The sequence below is a fragment of the Gracilinanus agilis genome, chromosome 1, assembly GCF_016433145.1.
Source record: "Gracilinanus agilis isolate LMUSP501 chromosome 1, AgileGrace, whole genome shotgun sequence".
Taxonomy (NCBI): Eukaryota; Metazoa; Chordata; class Mammalia; order Didelphimorphia; family Didelphidae; genus Gracilinanus; species Gracilinanus agilis.
In genome coordinates, this window is record NC_058130.1 from 135,396,891 (window position 1) to 135,422,911 (window position 26,021).

At 45.0% G+C, this 26,021-nt stretch overlaps 2 protein-coding genes across 6 annotated transcripts in view; one reads left to right on the forward strand and one right to left on the reverse strand.

Moving 5' to 3' along the window:
* The first annotated feature begins 670 nt into the window (after positions 1 to 670).
* NME3 (NME/NM23 nucleoside diphosphate kinase 3) lies at positions 671 to 2,987 on the forward strand. Of its 2 annotated transcripts, none has more exons than XM_044657099.1 (5): positions 671 to 1,186; positions 1,313 to 1,443; positions 1,576 to 1,677; positions 1,825 to 1,937; positions 2,098 to 2,987. In XM_044657099.1, exons 1-5 carry the CDS (start codon positions 1,141 to 1,143, stop codon positions 2,213 to 2,215), a joined length of 510 nt encoding a protein of 169 aa, XP_044513034.1. In that variant the 5' UTR covers positions 671 to 1,140; the 3' UTR covers positions 2,216 to 2,987. The 2 variants fall into 2 exon arrangements, with proteins under 2 accessions (XP_044513034.1, XP_044513035.1); XM_044657100.1 differs by having other exon boundaries at positions 671 to 1,183; positions 1,307 to 1,443.
* A 134-nt stretch (positions 2,988 to 3,121) lies between these two features.
* The window catches only part of MAPK8IP3 (mitogen-activated protein kinase 8 interacting protein 3), an 82,180-nt gene continuing 59,280 nt past the window's right edge, over positions 3,122 to 26,021 (reverse strand). For 2 of the 4 annotated variants that reach the window (XM_044657388.1, XM_044657371.1), the window contains exons 9-32: positions 24,502 to 24,513; positions 23,321 to 23,338; positions 21,128 to 21,185; positions 20,520 to 20,672; positions 19,416 to 19,497; positions 17,111 to 17,241; positions 15,221 to 15,277; positions 14,753 to 14,923; positions 12,651 to 12,777; positions 11,697 to 11,792; positions 11,078 to 11,236; positions 10,371 to 10,536; positions 9,589 to 9,771; positions 8,914 to 9,103; positions 8,420 to 8,539; positions 8,189 to 8,269; positions 7,891 to 7,958; positions 7,456 to 7,604; positions 6,627 to 6,798; positions 6,415 to 6,528; positions 6,021 to 6,059; positions 5,521 to 5,700; positions 5,214 to 5,357; positions 3,122 to 5,051 (exon numbers count right to left, since the gene is read on the reverse strand). In XM_044657388.1, coding sequence (XP_044513323.1) covers positions 4,930 to 5,051; positions 5,214 to 5,357; positions 5,521 to 5,700; positions 6,021 to 6,059; positions 6,415 to 6,528; positions 6,627 to 6,798; positions 7,456 to 7,604; positions 7,891 to 7,958; positions 8,189 to 8,269; positions 8,420 to 8,539; positions 8,914 to 9,103; positions 9,589 to 9,771; positions 10,371 to 10,536; positions 11,078 to 11,236; positions 11,697 to 11,792; positions 12,651 to 12,777; positions 14,753 to 14,923; positions 15,221 to 15,277; positions 17,111 to 17,241; positions 19,416 to 19,497; positions 20,520 to 20,672; positions 21,128 to 21,185; positions 23,321 to 23,338; positions 24,502 to 24,513 — 2,792 coding nt within the window. In that variant the 3' untranslated portion in view covers positions 3,122 to 4,929. Of the gene's footprint in view, positions 5,052 to 5,213; positions 5,358 to 5,520; positions 5,701 to 6,020; positions 6,060 to 6,414; positions 6,529 to 6,626; positions 6,799 to 7,455; positions 7,605 to 7,890; positions 7,959 to 8,188; positions 8,270 to 8,419; positions 8,540 to 8,913; positions 9,104 to 9,588; positions 9,772 to 10,370; positions 10,537 to 11,077; positions 11,237 to 11,696; positions 11,793 to 12,650; positions 12,778 to 14,752; positions 14,924 to 15,220; positions 15,278 to 17,110; positions 17,263 to 19,415; positions 19,498 to 20,519; positions 20,673 to 21,127; positions 21,186 to 23,320; positions 23,339 to 24,501; positions 24,514 to 26,021 lie in introns of all 4 variants that reach the window. The other 2 variants (XM_044657379.1, XM_044657395.1) reach the window with 2 other exon arrangements.

The window sequence follows — 26,021 nt, forward strand, 5'->3', positions numbered from 1 at the left end:
ATGAGAAAATGGGATTAAAAGAACAGGGCCTGGAATAGAACTTTGGGAAATATCCAGCCACAGGACAGGATGTGTGATGATGAGCTAGCAAAGGCGACTGGAGGAGCAGACAATCAGGTAGGAAAACCAGAAGAAAGTGGTAGGAAAATTCTAATGTAGAGAGAGTGGTTAACAGGCTCAAATGCTAAGGTGGTGGGATGGTACCCTTGGACATCACCAGGGGAAAAAGTTCGCAGACCATAAATGGTAAGAGCCTGTGATGTGGATGGGACATGAGAGGGTTCAAGGCCTGGCCTCTGCCCTTGGGCTCTCGATTCCTATTCGGAGTAGCCGGTATTTAAAAGTGTTTTTTTGTTAGTTGGCAGTTACTTTCTCGGCAGCAAACTCAGGAGTTGCAAAGAGTTCCTTATCAATAGGTTTAGAGTTGTTAAAAACCATAGAAATAATTTCCTTCAAATCCTTTAGTATACGGGTGAGAAAAGTCACAGATTGGTGATGTGCTTTGCGAGAAATTACAATGTAGCAACAAAGCTGAGATTTGAATCCATATCCCTAGAAGAGGTTGGTGGGGGTTACCACTCTTGTTTGATTGAGGAAACAGGCTGAGAAAAGGCAAAGCGATTTTACCCACAGTCAACAAGCATTTATTAATCGTCTACTATGTGCCAGGCATTGTGTCGCGGGGAGGGAGGTTGAAGTCGGGGGAGAGGCAGGAGCGGGGTCACAGTCCATTTTTAGGACCACACGAAACTATGGACAAACTAGGTGTAGACAGATTAAATGGACCGCGATCGATCACTGGAGTGAGGGGAGGCCCCCAGCAGAAGGCGGGCCTGTAGCGGTGATCTGAGGGCAACCCTTGTGCCCCACTTTCTAGTCGACGCACCTTAACCTTTGGGGGGGGGAGGGGGAGTGGGGAGGCAAGGAGGGAGCCAGTGACACCCGGCTTGGGCTTTCCAGGGCCTAGTTTCTAAATTCGCTGACCGGGAAAAGAAACCCGTTTCTAGGTCCAATGCGCTTGCCAACCTAAGTTGGCGGGCTCCACGAGACGCTGGGCGCGGCCTCTTTAAGAGGGATCCGCCTTTTCCTTCCTCCCCCTGTGCGTGCGCGTGCCTGCAGGCTCCCGCCGATGCCGCCATCATGATCTGCCTGGTGCTGACCATCTTTGCCAACATCTTTCCCTCAGGCAAGTGGGGACGGGGCGGGGCGAGGGGGCCGAGGCGAGGCGGAGCTGGGGGGGGGGGGGGTGTGCTCCCTGGGGCCTCTGACGCCGCTTCTTTACGTGCCGTTTTCACCCCTCTTCCCCCCGCAGCCTGGACCGGCCTGAATGAGCGGACCTTTCTGGCTATCAAACCCGATGGTTTCCAGCGGCGCCTCGTGGGCGAGATCATACGGCGCTTCGAAAAGAAGGGCTTCAAGTTGGTGGGGCTGAAGCTGGTGCAGGTGAGCTCTGCGGGCTCAGGTCCTTCTCTTCGCCCAAGGCCCCACGCTTCTGCCCCTCCCCCCGCCCCAGGCCGCCCCCAGGAGGTTGTGCCGGGATCCTGCGCCTTTGGGCTGAGCCTCTTCTGTCCACAGGCCTCTGAGGACCTGCTGCGGGAGCACTATTCGGCGCTGCGGGACCGGCCTTTCTACAGTCGCCTAGTCAAGTACATGAGCTCCGGCCCCGTGGTTGCCATGGTGAGGACGGCCGGGCGGGGGTGGGACCGAGCGCGTGGTAGCGGCGGCGGCGGCGTAGGCTGCGGCGCCAGCCCCTTTGGCGCGGTTGTGGATGGTCCCTTCTGGGGACGTCGGTAACCGGAGCCCTCGGGCTGTTCTTTCTGGAAGGTGTGGCAGGGACTGGATGTAGTGCGCTCTTCTCGGGCGCTCATCGGGGCCACCAACCCTGCTGACTCTGCACCCGGCACCATCCGTGGAGATTTCTGTATTGAAGTGGGCAAGTAAGACCCCATGCCGCTGCTTTGCATGTCTTTGTGCTCCCTGTATCATCCCCAAGCAGGGACATCGGGCCGTCTCCCGCCTCCTCGACGAATCCTCTCATATGGTGGCTTCTCCCCTGTTGCCTGTCTCTGTAGTACCTGCCTTCTTCTCTCTTGACAGAAACGTCATTCATGGCAGCGATTCTGTGGACAGTGCCCGCCGGGAGATTGCCCTTTGGTTCCATGCGGATGAGCTGCTGTGCTGGGAAGACAGCGCCGACCGGTGGCTCTATGAGTAGTTTGGCTCTGCCTCGGGTAGGGGGGGCTGCTAGGGAGCTTCCTTGGGGTAAGCCTGGGAAGAGAGGGGCTTTACTTTCACATCTGAATTCCCCTCCAGGTCCATGATGAAATCCATTCCTTGTCTTAAGCCCCTACTTTGCAAATGGAGGTCTGAATCGAGTATTCTGTAGGAAATTTTTCTCCAGGCTGGGCCCTGGATTGCTTTGCTACACACAAGAACCTCTGGGTAGGTGGCAAGGAGGGGTAGAGGCTCTCCTGGTGTTTGGCCTGGGAATGAGGAGAACCTTAGACCTGAGAGCTAGGTCTTCTCAGGGGACCAAGGCATGCCATATTTGACTGATTTCATCATCCTTTGGGAGATGGGGACCAGATATTTTTGGCAAAATTGATAATTGGGTGATACCCTCCATATACCTTGTTCTAACAGGTCTATGTGGTCTTTGTAAATAATGGGTCATTTAGCAGTCAGTGTGGCCAGAATATTGCTTTGATGTTGAAGGAGGCCCCCCTCCACTCCAACCCAATGCCTTTGGAGAACATTCCCTGAGCCTGGCTGGGCTAGCCACTTAGGGTAGCCAGGTGTAAGCTGAGTCTGAGGAAGCACAGTGACATGCCAGACAGAATCCTCCAGCTTTTTGGTGGCCAGGTTGGGACCTGAATTGAATCCTCTTCCCTTTGAGCTGCAGCCCTTCTCCCTCCCTAGGACAGGATGTTTATGGCATAAAGGAAATGCAACAGCTTTTAAAAAAATAATAAATTCTGTAAAACCCTTTTCTTGTCTCTTACTTTGGGTCCAGGCATTATTATGGAGATCAGCTAAAATGAAATAAGAGTACATGGAAGCATATGGGATGTTTCCAGTAAGTAAACAGACAGGTAGCCTGGGTTAAAGAAGGCATCGGGAATGATTTAACACGTTTATTACATACAGAACAGGTACATGGTTCAGTTGCAGGGCCAAAGCCTGGGGAGAGTATTCCTATAGCCCTCTCTTTACAAGGACACAAGTCTCAGTGCTAACTGTGCAGTGTTCAGGCCTTCAAAGACACTTGGAAATCCTTTTGTAACATATAATGAACTTTACATACATCACAGTGGAAAGATGGCAGGGAGAAGTGGAGAAGCCAATTAGCTTTCACCTTTTGTTGCATGACTGAGGGGAAGGGATGGGCTCTAGACCTGGGGCTGCCCTCAATAGTGTGCTTCTTTTAAGAGGACTGTGGGGCTGGAGGGGAATGCTAAGCTGCCCAGGGCAGGAAGGAAAGGAAATCAGCAGCTAGGAGTCTTGTAAAAAAACTCACTCCTTTATCCCCAGGAGATTTAAGTAGCAACTACAGTCTGGGGGGAGACATAAGTAAGGCCAATATAACTCTGATCATCCCCCAGGACTGGTGGCTGCTGAAGCACAGTCTGTGTGAAACTACTATTTGATTTGGTGGGCTGCGTGGCACCAGGGTTGGGAGCCAAACCTCTTCCCAGCAGAGCAGTTTCCTTAGAACCATCTTCTTTCCCTCACCACTCAGGGGCCTGGGCCCAAGATGGCTCCTTTTCCTCTCTCCCAGCAGCAGGCATCTGCTTCTAGGACAGCAAACCTCCCAGGCCAACCCTAGGCACTTAATAATGTGGCCAGGGAGCTCAGACTCTACAGGCATTCCTGCTCTGGGAGGACATCTTTACACAGCACCTGGGCACACTATGCTTTTATTGCCTTTGGAGATTCAAGGCAAGAGGCTGACCCCTGAGAGACACACAGTCCAGGAGTGGTGGCTCCCTTGTACCTTCTGAAATTCTAGGAGGGGTGAGGAAGCTCAAGGAGAGGGGGGCAATGCTGAGCCTGGACAGTGCAGTAAAGCTGAAGGAGCTGGTCAGGGAGGAGGGACAAGGGCTGGCATAACTCCGGCCAGAATGCAGGTCACCTCATGCTCAGTGGCCTGGGGGAGGGGGGATGAGACCCAGGCTCACCAGGTGAGTCTGGCCAAATGCTCTAAGGCTGACATCACCTCTGTGGAGGACATGGGTCCCAAGCCCTAGGAGTGACAGATTGGAATTCTTGGTAAGTATGACTACCAAATGCCCCTTAAGGCAGTACTGATCCTCTCCTAGGCTGTTCCTCTTGGCAAAGGCCAGAAGCCTAGGCCCCTAACATGCAGAGAAATTCTAAGTGGAAGGGGTAGGACCAAGCAGGGTTCTCCCCATTATAACTCTTGGCATCAAGGGAACAAAATTCTTAGTAGGAAATAGAGGGGAAGGCTCCAAGTGGGAGAATTGATTGGCATACCCTCCCCCAGCTGCCCAAAAGCGTGGCTTGGTGGGCACAGGCCCAGACAAAAATGTGTTCCCATCAGCCCCCTGGGCCATCTGCTCTTCAGGCTAGAACCCAGTGCCCTACTCATGCAATAGTCTGCCACAGGCTTCTGGCTCCTCCACTGGCCTAAAGCCCAGGCTGGCCTCCAGGATCCTACTGCCCCCCATCCAATTGTCTCCACTCCCCCTTTCCTTTGGCCAAGTCTTCCATATCCTCCCTGCCCACTTGAGAAGCCTCCGGTCCTATGGTGAAAGCTGCAAATTGAGAGGTTAGAAAAAGGGCAGGCAGGTGCTTCAGCCACCTGGAGGGGCTGATGGCATCCCTGGTGGTGAGAGGAGGGCAGGAGTTCTGTATGTACACCTTGGCGTTCAGGCAGGAGGGGAGGGGTGGCCGGTGGGCAGCAGGCTCTCACTCCGGAATGTAGGAGACCTGCCACACGATGATGTGGCTCCTTTCAGCCTTGGACAACATGGGTTTCACCTGATTCACATCCCCCGCATTCTCTTCTGATTCATCATCTTCTCCATCACCTGTGGAGAGGGGCAAGAAGGCCCATCAAAAAGGGCACTGAGTGTCTAGAACAACCTGGTTCTGCCCCTAGGGAAGGGATTCCCAGCTGGGGTAAAGACGCTCTCCTCTAAGCATACTTGTAGTATAGTAGTAGGCCTGCCTACCACGTGGCCACCACTCACCAATCCGAAAGTCGATGTAGCCTTCACCACCACTTAATACAAGCACATTCTTCAGCTTCTGGCCCTCAGGGTCAGAGGCTGTGGGGCCAGGGTTCTCCGAGGGGCTATCCAGTACACTGCCATTGAGGGTCGCCAGTACATTCCCTAGAAGAGCAGAGTGGGCTTCAGAGGAATATTCAGAGTTCCCAGTCCAAGTGCAGGTGGCAGATGTAGGAAAGTGATTTAGGGAAGAAGACTTAGTATACATCAGGGAGTGAAACCTAGAATGGGGTTATGGGCCTACGGGAGAGGCAGGTGGTATTCTGACCTGGCACAGAGACAAAAAACTTGACAGCATCTCGGTGGCCGTGGAAGCACAGTTGAGCTTGTGCCATGGAACAATAAGGGATGAAGCTGCTGGCTGACCTGTCACTACTGTCATCTCCATACACATGGATGATGCCACCAGGTCGAGGCCCCTCCCCTGATGTGGGGGATGTCTTGTTGGCTGGAAATAAAGAGACAAAGAAGGTGGAATGAGTCTTCCTCCAGGGACATAAGGCCCAGGGTTTAAGGGGAGAGAGAGGTTTGGAGCAACCCAGTCACCCAGGATGGAAGAGTCTGGTGCAGCAGCCAACATGGACCACTGCCGGCACTCCCCAACCCATGATGCAGGCCTGTGTCTCCAGAACCAGGAAAGAGTATGAAAAAGTTACTTGGCTGGGAAAGGCTACACTAGGCATATCCAACCCACTCAACTGAAGAAGGTTGTTGTTCATCCTGCTTTCAGGACAAAAGCTTCTCACCCCCGTTTGGAGCTGGACTTACCACGGAGCCCGAGGAGCTGGCCACGGTGCAGGACGACCGCTATGTAAAAAGGAGAGAGAGAAGTTGTGATGGGAAATGACAGGTTCTTCTCTGCACTGTGGGAAAGTGAGACCAGGAATAGGGACAGGGGATGTGGGGGATATTCAGAAGTAAGTAAACAGAGGAGACCCATTTCTGCCTTTTCTTTAGAGCACCTGAGAGGGGCCTTTGGTTTCCAAAGCTCTGGTGGCCAGATAGTAGGAGAATCCCAGGGCCACCAGACAACTGCAGCTGCCCACGTGTTATATCATGGGAGTCTAAAGGTATCAGCTCTGCAGAGAGGGCTGTGCCCAACAAGCCCAACCCTGCCCCCCAAAGTCAATAATGTCCAAGCCCAGGTCTGGAGACCACTTACTCTCAGTTAGTGGGATGGAGATGACAACACCATTGCCTGTGCCCACCCAGAGACGGTTGCCTGCGATAAGAAGAGCTGTGATGCGCACGAAGGAGAAGCCTAGTTTGCCAGTGCCTGAGTGCCAGAGAGAAAGGCAGAATCAGTGGAACCAGGGACTCATTTTGAAGTTCTGGCAGCACCTCACTCTGTCCAGCACAGCCCCAGCTTCTCACCTAGCATCTTGCTGACATAAGGTTCAATGTCAACATCCTGTAAGTGTTGATGGGTATGGGCATGGTAGAGCCGCAACGTAGAATCCAGACGGATGGAGACCCACACACCATCACCAATCCATGCCAGCTGCCGCACCTGACTCTCCCGCCGTGGATGGGCATCAAATGACTTCTGTAGTACAAATGTGGTCCATGAGCAAGAAAACAGGTCAGCCTCCTAAGACTTGGTGCTGAAGCTACCATGTCTCATCACATCTTAGGGTAGCTTAGAACGAGGGGAGACACTCTTTTTCCCTACTCTTGGCAAGTAGGCCTGTTTTGAACAATTGTTTTAAATTCAGGGAATTGTATATTTGGAATTGGGAAGATGCCATTTAAAAGTATGTTATATATTTCCTATGGACACGTGGGGACTTTGAAACTACATTCCCATGATTCCTCATGGCAAACAGGAAGTATGATAATGGAAGAGAGGGGATAAGTCTCCTGGGTGAGGAGGAAGTGGCCCTCTTAGCTACCAGTCGCGGGAAGATATGAAAGGTGAAATGGCTGAGGTGGCAGTTTGAATTCTTACAGGCACGTGGTCTAATGATTTTATCCCTATCAGCATGGCCTTAAACTACTAATTTCTATTATTATATCAGTCTTTATAATTTTTAATCTTAACACAATCCACCATTGCTGTAGTCAAGACTAACTTTCAGAAGCATGAATCAAGGAGAATAAGAAGTTCTCATGAATTCACCATTTTGACTCCCTTAAAGTTTTATTTAGCACCATGGTTCCTCCAGCCTGGGAGCCCCTGCCAACCCCAGCGCTGGCTGCTCACCTCTATCTGCATGGTTTTGGGCTGAATGACATGGACTTTGTTCTTATAGCCACACCAGACCCGATCATAGACGACGGCCATGCAGCGGATTGAGTGGTGTGGGTGACCCAGGTCCATTAGATGGTAGTTGCTGAGGTCCCACTGGCCATCTAGAAAGAAATCCCAGGGCTCAGAGATGATGATGACGAATGAGGCCAGAACACCTCGCAGTTGCTCCCCAGGCCAGACCAGCTCATCATGTACAGAACAAGGTTTCTACCAAACCCCAAAGCTTAGGGTGGGCCCTGCCTAACGGTGGGGAAGGGATTCCAGGGTGGCCATCTTGTGATTTTCCCAGGGCCTTCCTTATTACCTACCAGAAAGGCAAGAAGGTCAGGGAACCTTTGTCCCCAATAAGTCCAGGACCCAATAATTCTGTCCCATCCCTGGTCTCACCTTCCCCACGGTGGAAAATGGCCAACGTCCCATCTGCTAATGCCACCAGCACCCGGCCTTTTACATGCCTGAAAAAGAAGTCTTAGTTAATCAAGAGTCAGGACCCAACCAATCTCAGGGATGGTGGTACCAATTCTGACCTGACAGACAGGGTGTAGAGCAAAGCCCTGCTTCTCCCTGCCTTCCAGGGCATTGTCTGGCTCAGGCCAGAGTGAATGGTCACTCTGGTCACCTGGGCTAGGTGGGAGTAACTCTCCACCCCCAGTGACTTGTTTCTGTTTCCCTAGAATGTACTTACACCAGGCTCAGAACGGAGTCCTTCAGCTTGATGGAATGTAGACATTTCTTCCAGTTAGCTACTGCTGAGTGTACATAAAGCCTATGAGGGGAAGAAGGTGGGTAAGAGAGTGAATGACTTCAGCCTCCAAGCACCTCAGATGCCCCTAGTTCCAATCTACCTCCATGGCAGCTTTTTCTCCAGATACAGCACTGACAGAATTCCACCCTGCACCCCAACCACAGGACATACCAACCATTCTGTGCTCCCAGCCACATGGTGGGAGCAGCACTGGTGCCTGCTACACTGGGCTCCCCAGCTGCTTCCTGTTCTTGCTGTGTGGTGCTGGAGTCCGCCTTTGGCCCATTCTCACTGAAAAGATAATGCAGGTCTATAGACAGGCCTTGTAGTTTTGAGAAAAACATCTGGGTTCCTCCAAGAAAGGAGGCCAGGCCCTTGAAACTGAGCTCAGTTAGTCCATCAGGTAGAGCTTCACTATGAGAGTGATGCTCCAATACAGAGCTCCCCCACTCTAAGTCCCTGGTACCTAGTATGGCCAAAACCCTGTTTCTTGTGCCAGTCCCTAGGAGAGAAGACTAGTTCTTTAGTTTCTGCTCTTCCCTCAGCACAGAGCCCATGGCACACACCTCCCTGGCCAGCCTCTCCTTATTTTATTGTTCCTCTGGGCTCAACCTTTTAATCTCTCAGCACAGAAGGGAACCTTGGCAAGTCTGTAGGATCCCCACCTGCTTGGCTGGCTGCTGACAGTTGGTGTTGGGGCTGGATCAGTGAAGACATGCTCAGTGAGGGGTCCGGGCCTAACTGAGGTCATTTCAACTTCACTTGGTCCTGGTTCTGGCACCTCTGTGGCTTCTGTTGCCTCCTCTGTGGACTGAGACTGATTGATCTTCCCATTGCTGACGGTGGCTACCTCACCTAGAGAAAAGAATCAGAAGTACCAGATGGCAGAGAAGATAGAGCAATAGACATTCAGGGTGGGATACTTTCTTTCTTTCTTTCTTTCTTTTTTTTTTTTTTTTAACCCTTAACTTCTGTGCATTGGCCCATAGGTGGAAGAGTGGCAAGGGTGGGCAATGGGGGTCAAGTGACTTGCCTAGAGTCACACAGCTGGGAAGTGTCTGAGGCTGGATTTGAACCTAGGACCTCCCGTCTTTAGGCCTGACTTTCAATCTACTGAGCTACCTAGCTGCCCCCAGGGTGGGATACTTTCTGAGAAAAAGGAATGAAGGACAGGGTACTTCAGGGGAGGAGGGAGGAACCCATGACACACACATCATAGTTCTGTTCTGTGAAGCCTAGAGGAAATTGTTGCTTTGGCTGGCCCTCACCCCAGCACCCAAAAGCTCCATAATGAAAAGTCAAGAGTTCATGCACAGTAAAATCCAGACTCTGTGACTTACCCTGCCCTTTGTCCAGCACAGGAGTATCTCCACGAGAGGAACAGTTGCTTCGTGGCACATTACATCGGGTGGCACAACCCACCAATGTGATCCCAGCTAGGACCCCATCAGCCCCTGAATCCTCAGGGTTCATATCACCCTCCAGGAAGATCTCACCAGGGGGATAGTCAGTGTCACTGGCTGCTAAAGGGGGAAGATTACCAATAGCAACTTAGTCACTTGTAAGATTCTGCAGGCAAATCTCATATCCCATCACACTCTATGCTCTTAAATAAGTCATCCTCTGCCCCTACCCCCCAAAATCCACCCTAATGCCTTACCCAGGCAGCCTGGGAATCCAGCTTCCTGTGTTAACGATCAGACAAATCCTTAGAATCATAAGACAAGGTGAAGATTGGCCCCTTACCAATTTGAGCCATCTTGCTTCCCCCCAGACACTTAAGGTGCTACTACTAAAACTGCTCCCATTCAGCTCACAAGGAAGTTATGAGACTTACTAAGTTTCTCAATAGAAGGGAGAAGTGATAGGATCCCTGCAGCTTCTACTACAAAAGGTTGACTCTGCTTTTGGCTTTTAGCAAAAGGTTGTAAGACTCTGGCTTCTTGTCCTCAATAACAAGTGATAAAGGTGATAAACCAACTGAGTGAAAGAGGGAAAGTGAGGATTGGCTGAGCTTTGAGTTATAGGTCATCGGGTGAGAGGGGGAGTTGAATCTGCTAGGGGAAACAGGAGGGACTGATTCCCCACCTGAGGCTTTAACCAGGGGAACTTTTGTACCTACCAGGAATACTGGAAATGCAGAGAACATGGGCATTGCAAACAGTAAACTGGTCCACCACTGTGCCTGGTTGGTTGGCATCAATGATTACCACTTTACTTGTGGTCAGGGTACTGGTGAGAATCCAGACTCTACTTGAGGTGGCATCCATCTCATGTAGCTCCTTCCCCTGCAGAACATGTAAATGAGTTGCTCAGAGCTCCAGATGCCATTCCAGGCAAAACTGGAGCAGCACTAGAAAGATGAAATTATTAGACAAAGCCTAGACAAGGATGACTGGAGGAAAATTGCCCAGAACTCCTTGGGAGCTTCACTGAAGGTCTAATGCCTTAGGAAAAAGGAGCTAAGGTGCCTTCATCTTGCTGCTCAGCAACAGAAGAAGCTGCAGAAGCCTCTGGGAAACCACCTGCCACCATGTCATCTATATGAACCAAGTATCTGCCCATTCTGGCTGAGGCCTCATATTGCCACCTGCCCCCACCCCTTCCCATATTTGACTTCTCCCAAGAACAAGGAAAGAACCTAGAGGTGGACAATGAGTCCCCAGATCAAGAATTAGAAATCCTCCCAAAGCATACTTTTAGTTCTCTGGCAACTAGCTAGGAAATCAGAGGTCAACTGACTGCATTGTAGGTAGTTAATGAGAGGCATGTGTTCTAATTCTAGCTCATATACATACAAAAGTGGGAAGAAATTTCTGTTGCCCTGACCTTTTTCTTTTCTGGAGATGTATGGTTACTCTTGTTCTCTCCTTCTACTTCACGGTCACAGGTGAGGGGGTCACGACCCAAAGTTGGCTTGGTTCCATTCCCAGAGTCTTCTTCATTTGGCTTCCAACCACTCAAGTTGACCCCCGCTGCACACCATAGCTAGAGGGAAAGTAGATAGAAAAGGTGAGGATGCTAAGGGTTAGCCACTCAAAATGGAGAGTATTTATATAAACTTGGTGGATTCCAGTCCTTTTTTGAAGACCTGAAACACATTAGCTCCCAAGGTGTCCCTCTTTGCCTGTGGGAAGCTCTAATCATTACAATGTTTTTCCTGATGTCAAGCCTCAATTTGCCTCTGCCCCTTCCATACATTGCTCCTTGGACTGTCCTCTGGGGGCTTCCATAACAATCTAATCCCTCTTCCATAGGAAAATCCTTTAGATACTTGAAAAGGATTATGTCCCACTTTTGAATCTTCTTTTCTCCAAGCTCCAAACTATCCCCACTTCTTGAATTCAAAGTCATTCACCAGCTTCAGTGTCCTTTGCCAGATGCTTCCAGTTTATTTGGCCCTTCTGAAAATGTTTTCACTTAAAACTGAGTGATTTGGGAAACTTACTTTCATAGTAGGGTCTTTTTCTACTAGTGGGCGGCAGTATACAGGCACAGGAACATTCTTCATTCTGGTATCTTCTTGGCCTCCATTGGGACTTAGCTGTTAAAAAAAAAAAGAGGGAGGAAATCAAGAAGGTGTGGCAGTAGGGAAAACCCTGTGGAACCCCTCATCCTAGGGTTGGGTTAACACAAATTTTAGGAAAATGCATCTGCCCTCTTTAAGATATTCAGAAATATCTATGCAAGTAAGATGGTGAAAGGAACTCCATTTTGGGGATACAAATGGATCTGGCTAGTTGTAGGACTCGAGCCTGACAGTGATCTTTCTCACTGTCTTCCTTTCGTTAGTCTCTTTAAACTTAGCATTTCCTCTACTCTTTTGGCTTTCAGCTTCAAGCAATTTCCTTCTCTTTAGCTCTATTTCCTGGGAGACTAAGAATCTAACCATTTGAGATAATCGACCTATAAATTAAATACGAGTAACAAGGATCATAACCATTTCTCAGAGAAAGTCTAGGATAAGATTATCATATACATGTGTAGCATTAGGCTTCCAACAGAAGATGGGAAGTGGAGTTACCCAAGGTTGAAAGTTCAGATAGTGGAAAGAAAAAGAAGGATGGACCACTATTATAACACAACCAGAGTTAACTATGAATAATTTTGGTGCCCTTTTACATACAATACAGGCTTTCTTGATTTTCCCTATCTCTACAGGAGAATGGATTTACTAGTAGTTGATTGTTTCTTTTGCATATTTATTCAGGCTAAAACCAGTCAAAATAAGGAAGTATTTGTGGACTTGAAGGGAGCTCTGTCTCTGACATTTTTCCCCCCAAGTCAAGATTGCCTATTTTTCAAGCAATCTATGGGTGGGTAGGTATAACTCTCTGTTGTGAGTATAGGTTAATACTTGTGCAAAGGTTTGTGTAGCGTGTGGATGAGATTTGAGGATTACCTGCTTGTACTTGGCAGGAAGGCTCCAGCCACAGGCCTGCAATCGTCCATCATCATTGCGTACATGTTCTCGAACTTGTCGGTATTGTTCACGTTTCTGTTCCCTCCGAGCCGAGGATGTGCAGTCACTGAGAAGAGACAATTATACTTCTCAATCTATGGTAACAAGTGGAGGCTGAGGGCTGAGAAGTAGGTCTGAAGGAAAGGAACAAATTGGTCAGATACCAGTAACCAGTGTAGAAACACAATACTCAGAATACTAAACTGGGAGTAAGTTGTAGGTGGAGAGTAGGAGAATGAATGGCTTTGGTACTAACTGTTTTGTGTTAAGTGTGGCCCTGCCAAGGAAAGATAAACAGAAAGGGCTGTTTTTCCTGAAAGGAAGAAAATGGAATATGAGATTTATCCAGGTTTGCAGAAGCCTCAAGTCAGAGATGGGTTTGAAACCTTTTCCTGAAAGCCAGGAGACAAAATGCCACAGCCCAGAGCAGGGAACTGGTTCTTGACCAAGTAATGAGATTCAAGTGTTCTCCTCTTCTACTAGCCCTCTGATGCCTGGCTCTTCACAATATATAAAGGGCTGTCCAAGGCACAAATGAAGCATTTAATAAGTGCTTGTCAAATAAAATGAATAAATCACTGAATGAGTTCCATAGAGCTCTAACCTTATACAGGTCATGTTGTATTTTCACTCAGTTGTTAGGATTATTAAATTTGAAACTGTGTCTCCTAAGGTTTGAGCTCTCTAAGGGGGTGTGCTGGTAAATGTTTAACAATTGGATCTGAGAAGGAAATGTGTATGTGATATATTTTTGGGTATAACCTTCATTATTAACATTTTCTCCATCACTTTTTTAAGCCTAGACAATCAACAAAACAACAAATCTATCCTGCCCTAGCTGCTAATACCTTCTCTTAATCAATTACCTTGTACTTTTGTATATACTTTGTATACACTGTAATAGGGAAATAGGTTTTGAGAGTAGGAAAGCAGATTTAGCCAGGCAGGCTGGCAGGAGCTAAAAATTCCAATCTAGAGTGCAGCAAGGGACTGGATACAGAGGACTCTCTATGGCAGTTAGGGGTTTGTTGGAGTTTAGCCTCCACTGACCAGAGAGCCTGTGGATTTTTGGATTATCGCTGTGCTTTGAGAAACATTTGCAAAGCATCATTTCCATCTATCAAGTGCAAGAAGAGCAGGTTGAGATTAGCTGTCTTGTTTGAGGACAAATGAGACACATCTTTCTCCCTGTCTTCCCTGTGGATTTACAAGGTGGTTTACCTGTGATCCTGGACCAGCTGATACATCTGAGCAATAGATCAAGGACATCTGTGTGAGAACCCATTCTTCCCTTGTGTCCTGGCTACCTGCCTGCCATAGTGTTAGTGAAGGGATTTCCCAGACCTCTAACGCTGAGTTTATCCCAAAGGTGTTAAGTGTAGTTTGTCCCTCTCTCCCTCATCTCCTTTCCTTAATTTATCACATTAAACTGTTTTACTTACTTCCTGTTGTCTTCCTCTACCCAAGTAAAAAGCCCACTGTTAGATATCTTCCTAAACCTGAATTTCCCTGGCTAGGCTAGTGACCAGTATAACTGTCAACTGTCATTTTAACAACTAGTGTGTTTCACCTAATCTCACATCCCTTGTGCATATCCCCAGGTACCCTGTTGTCACTCCTGTCACTTGTGGGTGTGTGGGTGAGCCCTAGTTGTGAATATCATCCTGATAAAGCAGTTACTTATTTCAGATACACTTAGATATGTACTTGTTTTCCCCAAGAGCAGAGTTCTTCACAGAGTTCTTTGCATCAGATGGCACCTAACAATATAGTAGGTATTTAATGTTGACTGAATGATTGACAGCAGCTCCAAGACTAGAACACAGGTCTTCTGACATCAGACTAGTTGTGTTCTTGTTGTTACACTGTGCTGCTTCCCCTTGAGGCAGCCCATTAAAGATATAGACAAATAAGCAATACACCAATTCTTTTGGTGCCACCAATTTGGCATCAAAGAGAAAGAAGGGGTTATGGGAACACTCCTACTCCTTAGCTGTCTAAAAGAGAATGAAGGAGATGAAATTGTGAAGAAGTAAACTCACTCATCAGGGAAAAATTCCAAGGTGCGGTTGCCAGCTGAGATCTGGCACATAGTATGGCTGCGGCGCTGGCTGAATCCAGCTGTGGTGGGTGACTTATAGTGGATGTTTACTGATGGATAGGACCTCTTTGCAGGAGGTGGACTAGACGAAGAGCTGAAGAGGCGGCTGAAGCTATAAAAAGAGATAACGGGGAAGGAAAACAGGCATGGGGAAAAAAGTATCAGAATCCATCATATTATCTATTTCTCATTCAGTAGCCCCTTTTCCATAGTGTGATAGAAGTTTAGAGCTAGAAGAACCTTAAAAAAATAAGCATTTGAGCCCTCTTTTTCAAATGCAAGTTAAGTCCACCGAAGGGAGGTGACTTCCTCAAAATAGTAGAGACAGGATTAGAACCTGGGTTTCCTGGTTGCCAAATGAAGGCTCATTCTATTTAGACTGCCCTGCTTTGTGCCCCCAAGGACTCACAATTGCCAGATGGTAGATTTCTTCTTCTCCTGGACAGATGGGTGTTCTCGGGATGCCCTGTAAAGAGAAGAAACCAGAGAACTATTCATCTTGGGCAACCAACATGTATATATATATATATATATATATATATAAAAATTCTATTTCTTTGGCTAGCCTCACCTTTGGTTACAAAAAGCCAACACAGGATGAGGTAAAGACATGCTTCAGGAAGGCCTATAAACTTCTGGAAAGTAGGAGCTATTTCTTTTCCTTTTTTTCTACCCCTTGCTCATATTTCAAAGTTTAATTTAGTAATAACTGAGAGTTAGGGAAACCTTGGGAAAAAGACAATGCAGACTTTTAGAAGAGCTTCTGAGAACTGTAATGCAGGCTGCTTCTCAATCAATAGTATAATGGTTCTAGATACTGATAAGAAAACTTTGCAACAGCCATAAGCAGCTGCAGAAAACTGTTTATTAAGGCATTAATGTTCATTGATGATTGATAGCAGATCAAAGACTACACCGTAGGTCTCCTGACTTCAGACTAGAGTTTTTCTCATTATACTGTGCTGTTTCCCCTGAGGCAACTCCAGAAAAAGGTAGACTCATAAGTAGGACATCAATGCTTAACATTCTTGACATCAAAGAGAAATCAGGGACGATTTATATGAATTAATGCAAAGTGGAATGAGCAGAACCAAAAGAACAATATACATAGTAACAGCAATATTGTATGATAGTTAACTATGAAAGACTTAGCTACCCTGATTAATACAATAATATACAACAATTCCAAAGGATCCATGGTGAAAAATTCTAACGATCTCTAGAGAGAACGGATGAACTCTAAAGTACAAATTGAAGCAAGTTTTAAAAAAATTTCTTTCCACACTGTGGTTAATGTGGGAATATGTTTTGCATGACTTTGTATTAGTATAATAAGTATTTCTTATTTTCTCAATGGTTAGTGCAGGGGGATGGAGGGAAGGAGAGGTTTTAGAACTGAAAAAAATTTTAAATTAAAAAAAAAAAAAAAAGAAAAAAGAGAGAACCCAGTAAAGTTAAGAATCTGGAAATATAAGCCTCCTTTCCTATCTAGAAGGGAATCCTCTTTGTCTAGAAGGGAATAACAGAGTTGAAATTATTAAGAAACAAACTCACTCACATAAGGAAAAAATTCCAGGTATGATCTTCCTTTGTCCACAAAAATGAAGTTTTGCCACTAAATTTGTTTCATGCAAGGACCAAGGACTAATTCCAGGTTATGGTTTCCAGGTGAGATCTGGAATCTTCCTCTGTCTATGTAAGTGAGGTTTTGCCTTGTTTGATACAAAGACCAAGACCTTCCCTAAACTGCCTCTGGGACAAGCACTGGTTCATTCTGTTTTTTCCTTTGTTTAGTCTACTTCTACAGTGATTTAGGCCTTAAGTCAAATAAAGGAGCTACACTAAACGTCTTGTCCCAGAAGATGAGGACTTATGGATCAACTAGCCTCAAGGAAAAGAACTTTCTCTTTTACCAGAAGGCTCAAGCTAAGGAAGATTCCTCATGCAGATCCTGCCTAAGTGCAGCTCAAGAAAGACATGAAGACATAACAATCAACTCTTTCTAAGATTCCTATTGACCTTAGGTTCAGTACAAAGGTAGTTCACAGCCATGATCTTTTTAGTCTCCCAAATTAATTTAACCTACCTCCACTTATAGGATGCCAGGGGAGGAAAGGCAAAAGGCAAGAATCAAGTTTACTTTATGATCCAATTCTGTCACTTATTAAAGAAACATGGACGAGGAGAAGGGAGGAAGATAGAAAAGATATAGAAGGCTAGATGGAGATCCAATATTCTTTGTGCATTTCTAGATAATATATCCCCTTCTTAGCACTTGTCTTAGGCTCATTAGCTTTACCTGATCATCTCTGTCCACCTCACAGCCTCCTGGAGTTCCATTAGCCTCTCTTTATACTGGTTACGTTCCATAAGGACACGAGCCATCTCTACACGAGTGAAACGGCGGCGTTGGGCAATGGGAATGTTGTCCTGCAGAGGGGAGGAGCACTGCTGTTCAGCCAGTGAGAGAAGGAAGGAGTTAAAGTTAGTAAAGAAAGAATTAAGAGTTCATATACACACATTGTTAGTTTTTGTTGTACCTGGGGTAATGCATAGGACAAGACTCTAATCTGCCAAAGAACAGCTTGGAACCAATGCAGATCTCTCATAGATCTTTAGCAAAAGCAATGAGCTAATTGCTTATGGGGGGTGGGAGTGGGAGGGGTGGGGTGGGGTGTTAAAAATGAGAATGCCAGGAAATGGAAAGGGATAGAAATTCTGTCTTTAGGCTATGGGAATTACAAGAGCCAAGTCTATTCATCATCAAGCTTTGGATCTTCCTCTAGGGAAGTGGTGAAGGGAGATCAATGAAGCCTTTTTATCAGAGGCTGGATGACCATTAATTGAAGATATCATAGAGGGCATTTTTGCTCCATTATGATCTCTGAGGTCTCAACTTAAATTCTATGACACAAAAAGTGTATCCTTCCTTTCCTCCAAACCACTGCCTCGCATTATCAAAAGCAGGGATCCAAAAAATTCCAAGCAGGAAATTAGTAGCTAAATAGACATTAGAAAATAAGAAAGCATCTTAGGAAAAGTTATAGATTTAAGTTCCAGAATTTAAAGGGGTTCATGTAGGGTCTAGGTAAAATCAAGGCAATAAAAAGAAATAATATTACTCATTAATATGGACATGGAACTATATATCCTGCAATCTAATCTAGGCTCCTTAAATTCCAGGGGATTGGCTAGGAAGGAAAAAAATAGTGATTGTCAAGGAAAACAGACAATACAGTCAGTAGGGATCCTAGAAATGATTCCCACAACTCAAGTGATGTGTGGGCATTCAACAATGCCTCATTTTGTTGCTACACTGAGTTTTCTCAGTAACTCTGCTACCAAATGAGGGAAGGAGGACCCAAGATGTCTCTGCTTGCCTAGGATGGCTGCTCCCATCAGGTGATTTGCAACCACTGGTTTGATTTCTCTGGGAGGAAATCTTTACCCAATATATAATTAGTATTGCTCCTTCTCACATATACCTTCTTTTCACAGAATTAGGAAAAAGGAAATGAAACATACACATGAAGATCAATAAACAGGAGGGGCCAAAAAGTGCTGGGCCAAGAAGATTCCCCTTAGCCCAAAAAAAACTGTTGAAACGGTATCTGGAATGAGTGTTAGTGAACCTTCATTTCTGCTCCTCATTTTTAACTACTAGATTATAGCAAAAATACGTGATTCCGGACACAAGAAAAGAGGCTAGTCTCCTTTCCTTCCTATCCCTAGGTCCACCTAGGATGTACACACCTCTTAAGCTTTCTCCTAGGTAGTTACTATTTTAGTCTGTTCACCATTTTCATCTTTTGGAAGAAAAAGTGAGGAAACTCTAAAAAAGGGAAGGTCTTTGTTGAGGTCAATTAAAACTCAGTCTAGAAAAATGAGGAAAAGCTATTGCTTTTTAGGGCATAGCCCTAAAAGCCTAAATAAACATCTACTGATATATCTGCTTGACTATCAAAACTATTCATGTGAGGTCCTAAAAATTGCCTCATGGAATCAGTCCATTTTCACAGGGAAAATATGAAGACTTCAACATCCACAGAATAAAATTGCTCTAATGATGAGAATAAACTCCTTAGCTAGGAATGAAAGGAAGATGGGGCTTCAAGGGTAAAGAAGAACACTGCTGTTATTTCAGCAAACACACTATTAGGCAAAGGACACTTACTTATATAAGTGGATTCAAAGGTCATGCAGTTACTGAGTGTGGCCCACATCAACATCCTTGCTTACTTAATAGTGCTATATAAAATTACACTGAAAACTACACTTGTCAGCATGATTAACAATTCACATAGAAACTATATGGGGAAATCTATTGTTCCTTAGATTTGTCAGGCTTGGGGGATGGGGGATAGGCGAGGGGTTCAGGAAAGTCACATTCTGAGATACATGTTTTAAAAACTAGTTTTTGGCTCTAGTTGGAAAATCATTGTGGCATTCAGCAAACGACACCATAGACTGAGAGCTTGATATGGGCATTACAGGAGGAAGCAGGTGGGAAGATGTTCAGAGAACTAATGGAAAGATGAATGTATGGAGAAAACAAACATATCCATTACCACCCATTCCCCAGGCATTTTAATAATGAAATATACCAATTCTGTACAGAGATAGCTGCTTACATCCTCCACCTCTTCTTTGGGTTCACGTCGTGCAATGATGGCTTCAGACTTCACTCTGCAGAGAGAAAAGTCAAATACAGGTTGGACATAAGTTTGGAACACTGATTTTGAAGGCCTGACAGATAAAAGGGGTCCACAAAATTTCATTTCTCATTATTCATTGGACCTCTTCTGTGGGACACTTCCAGGAGAGCTGAATGGGAATGAACCTCAATTTAGAAAAAGACACTAAGGGACGCTCCTTATGTCTGGGAGCAAGTTACAAACAAGCCTCAGTATATCCTTCAAAAATGCCACACAAGGTCCTTAAATGCTAGCAGACAAAGAGAAAAAGGCACCACAGTTCAACAACACAAGGTGTTCTCAGAGATCCCTTTTTTTATCCCCTCTTATCTAAAAGAGGGGAATGGAACAGAAGGAACAACTGAAAAATGTATTTTAAAAATGTTTACAACTAAAGGAAAAAAAACTGAATTTAGGAATTATGAGCCTTGATCAAGAATTCTTCAGTCAAGCCATAATTCAGCCCATGCTAGTATCTCCAGGAGGGATTTAACTTTAGGAGTACAGGTTGTTCCTTACACTTGGTAAGGAAAAAGTGATCTTAGCAGAATAGACCTGAAAGAATCCAGGTCAATGAGTAGTGACAAAGGTAACTAACTTATTATCTGAGGAAATAAGAGTTGGAAAGGTCTGGGGCACAAGATGGAAATAAAAAATACCAAGGTATATTGGAAGAGGCATGAAAGAAGACTAGTAAAGTCAAGTCAACAAGAATTCATTGACAACTCTATTTAGCACTATGCTAAGTCTTGATCAAGGTGGGGAATGATGAAATGGTGGAGATATTAGGTATGAGAAAGAACAAGAAAAGCAGTAAAAGGCATTGGGAAGTCGAGGAAAAGAAGGAAGACAAAGTGGCAACTCTCCATTTTCTCCTTAAACAAACTTATAAGATTAAAATAAAGTGGATGATCAGAGAAGCCAAACTAGAAAAAGGTTCCTGGTACTACTTGTCTTGATTAGATGACTCTTCAAACATTTCCTTCCTACCGATTTGCATTTGTCATCCCTTACCGTTTGAGTTCCTCTTCTAGCTCCTTGACTCTGGTCTCCATCTTGGCTTTGGCCTGTTTTGTGGCTTCCAATTCCCCCTTCAGCACCTCCTGTTCCCCAGACAACTGGTCTACCTTGGCAATCAGATCATTCTTCACCACATTCAAAGCATTTCTTTTAAAAAGCAACAATATAAGAAAATTAGGTGGGGTTATTTCAAGAGTACATAAAACTTTACAGAGAGGTCACTTTGTTTTGCAGCTGAGGAACTTAATACCTCAGAAATCAAGTATATGGATTAGAGTCAGTGGCCAAGCTAAAGAAACAATTTAAAAAGCTTGTACATAAACTTTTTAAACAAAGACAACAACTAGGAATATCACTGAACCTAGGAGCCCCAGAGATCTGGAAGAGTGGCTGAGTCTCAAAGGTTAAAGTAAGCAACTGTCTAGTCAGGAAAAGAATACACAAACTATTGATCATTCCTAAGTGACAGCAGTTAGCATCTTATAAAATGGGACAGGACTGGAGCGATATGTTCAAACAGGGATCCTAGGTCATGGTGAGATAATTACTAAAATAATCTAGAACAGCAAAATAAGATTTAAGAAGGTATACTGGTCTCTTACTTGGTCTCCAGAAGTTGTGAATTCTCCAGCAATAAATTTCCTACTTCTTTGCCCATTCCTGAAACAAAAAGTATGAAAGTTTCAATCATTCCTAGCCATAACTATCTCAGTAGAAAAAGAGTATTTACTTGTTAGTCCCATTCCCAGTGCAAGTTAATTCCCTGGCTGTATTTAGAATGCCCTTCAAAGAAAAATTCAAAGTCATTACCCACTGGTGAAGGTGATACTTGGAGCAAACCTCAGTAGAAATAGAACTAGGATTCCCTCCTCCTGAATGTTCTTCTGAAGCCTCCCCTAATTTACTGTTTTAGGGACCAGATACATGGCCCTACAGAGCTAACCACCCACTTTTTAGACACCCTTCTCAGAGATTTACCTAGGGATTCACAACTTGAATCTCTAATAAGGCTACATGCACTAGTAACTCTGAGGAATAGGTAATCTCTTTTGGCCATGATCAGCTTTAGCTGTCCCCCAACAGGTCCTCTAATCAGACAAATTCAAATTTCTGACAAGAGGCTGGAGCCTCTTTGAAAGATGCAACAATATTTGGAATGAGAATTGAGAGAATCCAATAAAATCCTGAGGTCTGAGGAAGGAGACTTTGAAGGGGAGGATGCCAAAATGGCACTGGAAAGTAGGAAAAATTCCTCTGGAGATGGGATCCTGGGAAAAGCAAGGCAGCATCCATCAGTCTGGATTTAAAGAAACTATTTTATATCAGAAAAGAGACTGATGGATGGGATTAGGCACTGAACTTGAATTAAACTTATGCCTCTGCCCCACTCTCATAGTTCAGAGGCTTCATCCCTCATGGAAGCTTTTAAAAAATTAAAATTTTTAATAAGCACAAAAAATTCCCCAGTCCCCAAAAGAATGGAAGTTGGCACTATGGTGACAAGAGGATAGAGAGGACAACACAGCACTTAACAGAGAACCCTTCCCCAGGTGATGGGATGGACACGGGATGGCAAATGCAGCTCTCCAGACTGGCTAGAAGCAGCCCAAGCTATAGGGGGGAAAAATTACAAAAAAGTGCCACTGAATTTAAATGGATTGCCCTGACACTGCAGAGTGTGTTTTCACCCCCAAACCAGAGGAAAGGGGGAAGACACAATCCTGCAACAGCGCAGGGACCACAGCCTTTTAGACAGAGTCTAATAAAAGTAGATGGGGATGGCAGGAAGGGAGGAGGGTGAGATCTCTCCCTCTGCATGGTCCCCAGAAAAAGGAGGGGAACTAGAGGTAGGGCTGCTTATGGTCTTCTCCACGAGGTGGTATGAAAGACTCCTGACCTTTTCAGGACAAGAGACTAAAACAAGTCTGTGGGCTCCTAATCCTGGAGGTATTTGATGACAGCACAAAAGAAACGTACCAAAACCAATTCTCTAGGAAAAGCACAGTGGCATAAACAAATCCAGATTGTATAGGAAAAAATTAAAACCTTGTTTCAGCCTCAGTCCTTTTAGTCACTTCCCTCCACTTCTCCAACCCCATCCAAAAAAGAAAAAACATGAATTAAAAAAATGCTTTATACTTAAGAGCCCCTGGTATCTCTGTTCTGACCTCCTTTGCCATTCTGACCTCCTTTGCCATGGAGGTAATGGCATAGCCTCCGTCTTTGCAAAACAAAGAACTGGCCTAAGGCCATGATATATTCCAATAGTATTTAGTGAGTGTTTACAAGAACAGGGCATTTTCCTGAGTTAGTGAAGGATCAGAGATCTTTTGAGCAAGCCTCCTCTTAGCAGGAGACTTGAAATGCCCTGCCCCGTCCTGCCTCAGGCAAAGATGAAAGAATAGTACAGTACAGAGTCCTCAGGAGATATGAAGGAGAGTCAGGGATAGGGAGCCTACAGAGAGTGCCTCAGCCATATGAAAATAAGGCAAAGGGGAAGGACAGTCTGGAGAAGAGGCTTCTCTGAATAGCCCACTCCAGGCCTACCCAGGAGGAAAATGGGACACTCCAAGCAGCAGAGCAGACACGTACATGGGGAAAGAACCCCACACCAAAGACGTGGAGCCCAAACTGCAGACTGTCTCCCCAAAGGCCCCACCATCACCACTACTAACACCATTTCCATGCAAAACCCAAACCACAAAACCCCATGGAGCATGACAAGATGTTAGGTGAAGAGGAAAAGCCAGAAATTGGGGAAAAAAACATACAATTAAATATGGCCTTTGCCTTACCAAAAAAATCATCCCGCACTATGAGAGCCGTCCCAATCCCATAGGAAGGAGTTGGGGAAACAGGGAGGAAGAAAGGGAAAGAAAGGAAGGAAGAAAAAAAACAAGCAGCCATTAAACATCCATCATAAATAGCAAACTGAGCAGTGAGTCACAATGCTCATGGGTTATTTCATTTTGGAAAAGGATCATAGAGGAAGTGAAGGGAAGGATAGGATGAAAAACAGGATGGAGTGGGAGGAGTGTTAGATACTTATCCATAAAATGTCAAGGTGCCAACTTTTGAGATTTAGGAAGAATTCAATGCATTTATCCCCTTCTTCACTATACCAAAGACTATTAGCCAAATATGAGGCAGGGAAAAGTCAGAGGGAGAGTTAGAAAGAAAATTAATGGGGTATGGTTTGTCAAAATTTCTAAATTACTTAGGCCATTTTTAGAAAGTCAGAGAAACAATTCTGAACCAGGGAGAGATGTACATGCAAAAGTTGAATCTAGCTGAGTTAGTATTCTTTAGCTACAGAGTTTAGAATCCCAGGATTTTCTTTATAGGAAGGCAAGGAAATGGCATTTTCCTGCCAAACAAAGAAAAGAATGATCTGGACTATAGCAAAAAACAAAACAAAAAACAGGCAATCAGAGCACCTTCTGTTTTATTTGGGAAGAAAGATTCCTTTTTTAGGAAAGGTAAGGCCATAGGAAACCACAGGCAGGGCCTATGATCCCCCTAAAATCTGACTTCTTTTATTCATAGGGTCCTTCCTTGCCTTTGGAGGGAGTTCCCTAATCTAAGCTGAGAGAGGACTCTAGGAAATTTTAATAAGTTTAATGTATCTGAAGTAAGGCATACCCCTATTATTCCATTGCCTCAACAGATTATTAGTCTGAAGGGGAGGAGGGGGGCCCAGAGAGGACTTCTCCCTTAATAGGAGAGGAATAATTAGCATAGTAGATCTGGTTAAATCTGAGGAATAGCACCAATGGAACTGGGAGAGCAAACTAAGGAAGCTTACTAAACTATAGGTGAGCAGAAAGCAAGGTGGGACAAAGGCCCCAAAGTCAACGGTAATTTGGAAACAGCAGGGGAGTGTCACATGTGTATACCATATCATTCCATCTGAATTCAACAAGTGGGAAAAAGGAACCCAAAATAAACAAGGACACTGAATAGGAGAGATACACACCTGAGAACTCCCCTATGGGCCATGTCCAGCGAAGCACAGAGACACAAGGGGAAAAGGAAGTGACAAAAAGGTCAATCGGTGACTGAAACCAACAAAATAAAAAGTTTTTGTTAAAGAAAAATTAACAATGACTCAGCCATTTCAATGGTAGAGGGCATGAAGAGTAAGGAAAAGGACTGACTGGTCCATTTTGGTGGCATAAGGCTACCTAGGCCAGAAATACAAAGGTAAAGGTCCTACAGGTAAATCCAGAACCAATTGTGGCTTCAGTAATCCGAAAGCTAGGTTTTCAAGTAACACCAGAGGAAGTTAGTTGTTCAGCTTCTTGCTTGTATTAATTCTGCTCTCACTTCCCTCTGATTTCCTCTGACCACCAACCAAGGGGTTCTACAAACTAGCTTTATGAAAATAAACCTGTCCTCTCATGACCTGTGTAAAGTTCTAGGAGGCAGTTTTTTCACCTAGCACTGCTGAGGTTTGGAGCCTTCTATAAGGGTGAGAAAGTAGCATAATACCGAGGAAAGCGCACTGGCTCTACAATCAAAGACCTGCCACTACTGTCATCTATCTGACTAACTTTGGGCAAGTCGCTGGATCTCTCTGGGCCTCAGTTTCCTTATTTGTAAAATGAGGTTGGATTAGATGGTTACTAAATGTCCCTTCAAACTCTACATCTGTGCTTTTTATTATGATGAAAAATCAGTGACTTACCAATAATATTTGTTAATCCACTTCCTCTTCATTTGAAATATAAAGAACTCAAGAAATACAGGCAAAATCTCAATTTGAAGTGAGTGGAAGAGAAACTCCTACCCTACACTTGCTAACATTTGTCCCCCAGTTTTAAATAAAGAAAAACTGGGGAGACAATAGTTGGGGGATATAGAGGTGGGCTGGGGTATAATGTAAGTATTTATTTGGGAGGGAGATAAAGAAGAATCCCATAATTTTAGGACTGGAAGGGACCTTAGAAATCATCTGGTCCAATTTCTGGAGTAGTGTTGAAAGACCAGCTACAGGAAGAGAGGAGTTTGGAGTTACTGCTTATACTTTTTCTCTGAATAGTTAGGCTCAAAAACAAAACAAAACAAAATAAAAAACCATAAAGATCTCTTTGCATCTTCCCACATGAGAAGAGAAAGGTCATTTCTATGGAAGGGTTTGATTCATACAGGCTTTCCCCTCATTAACTCTCCTTCCTAGGAGGCATGGACTTGACAAATGTCTTTACTTTTCATCTCTTAAGTTCATAGACATTTAAATGACAAACAAAAAAGAGATGTGGAGCAACCTAAGATCAAAGTAGGTACAAATAAAGCCACTTTCCTTATTTCTCACATGAAAGATTCAGCAAGAGAGGGAAAATGATAAAGAAAATTCAAGCCTGGAGAAGATGTTTTTTCCATCATGCCAGTTAAAATTAGCAAGTACTTACTAGGCACATACTAGAGAAGGTACCCACAGAACACACTGCTGGGTGCTATGAAGGCATAGGGAAGGGGGTGGCTAGGTGGCTCAGT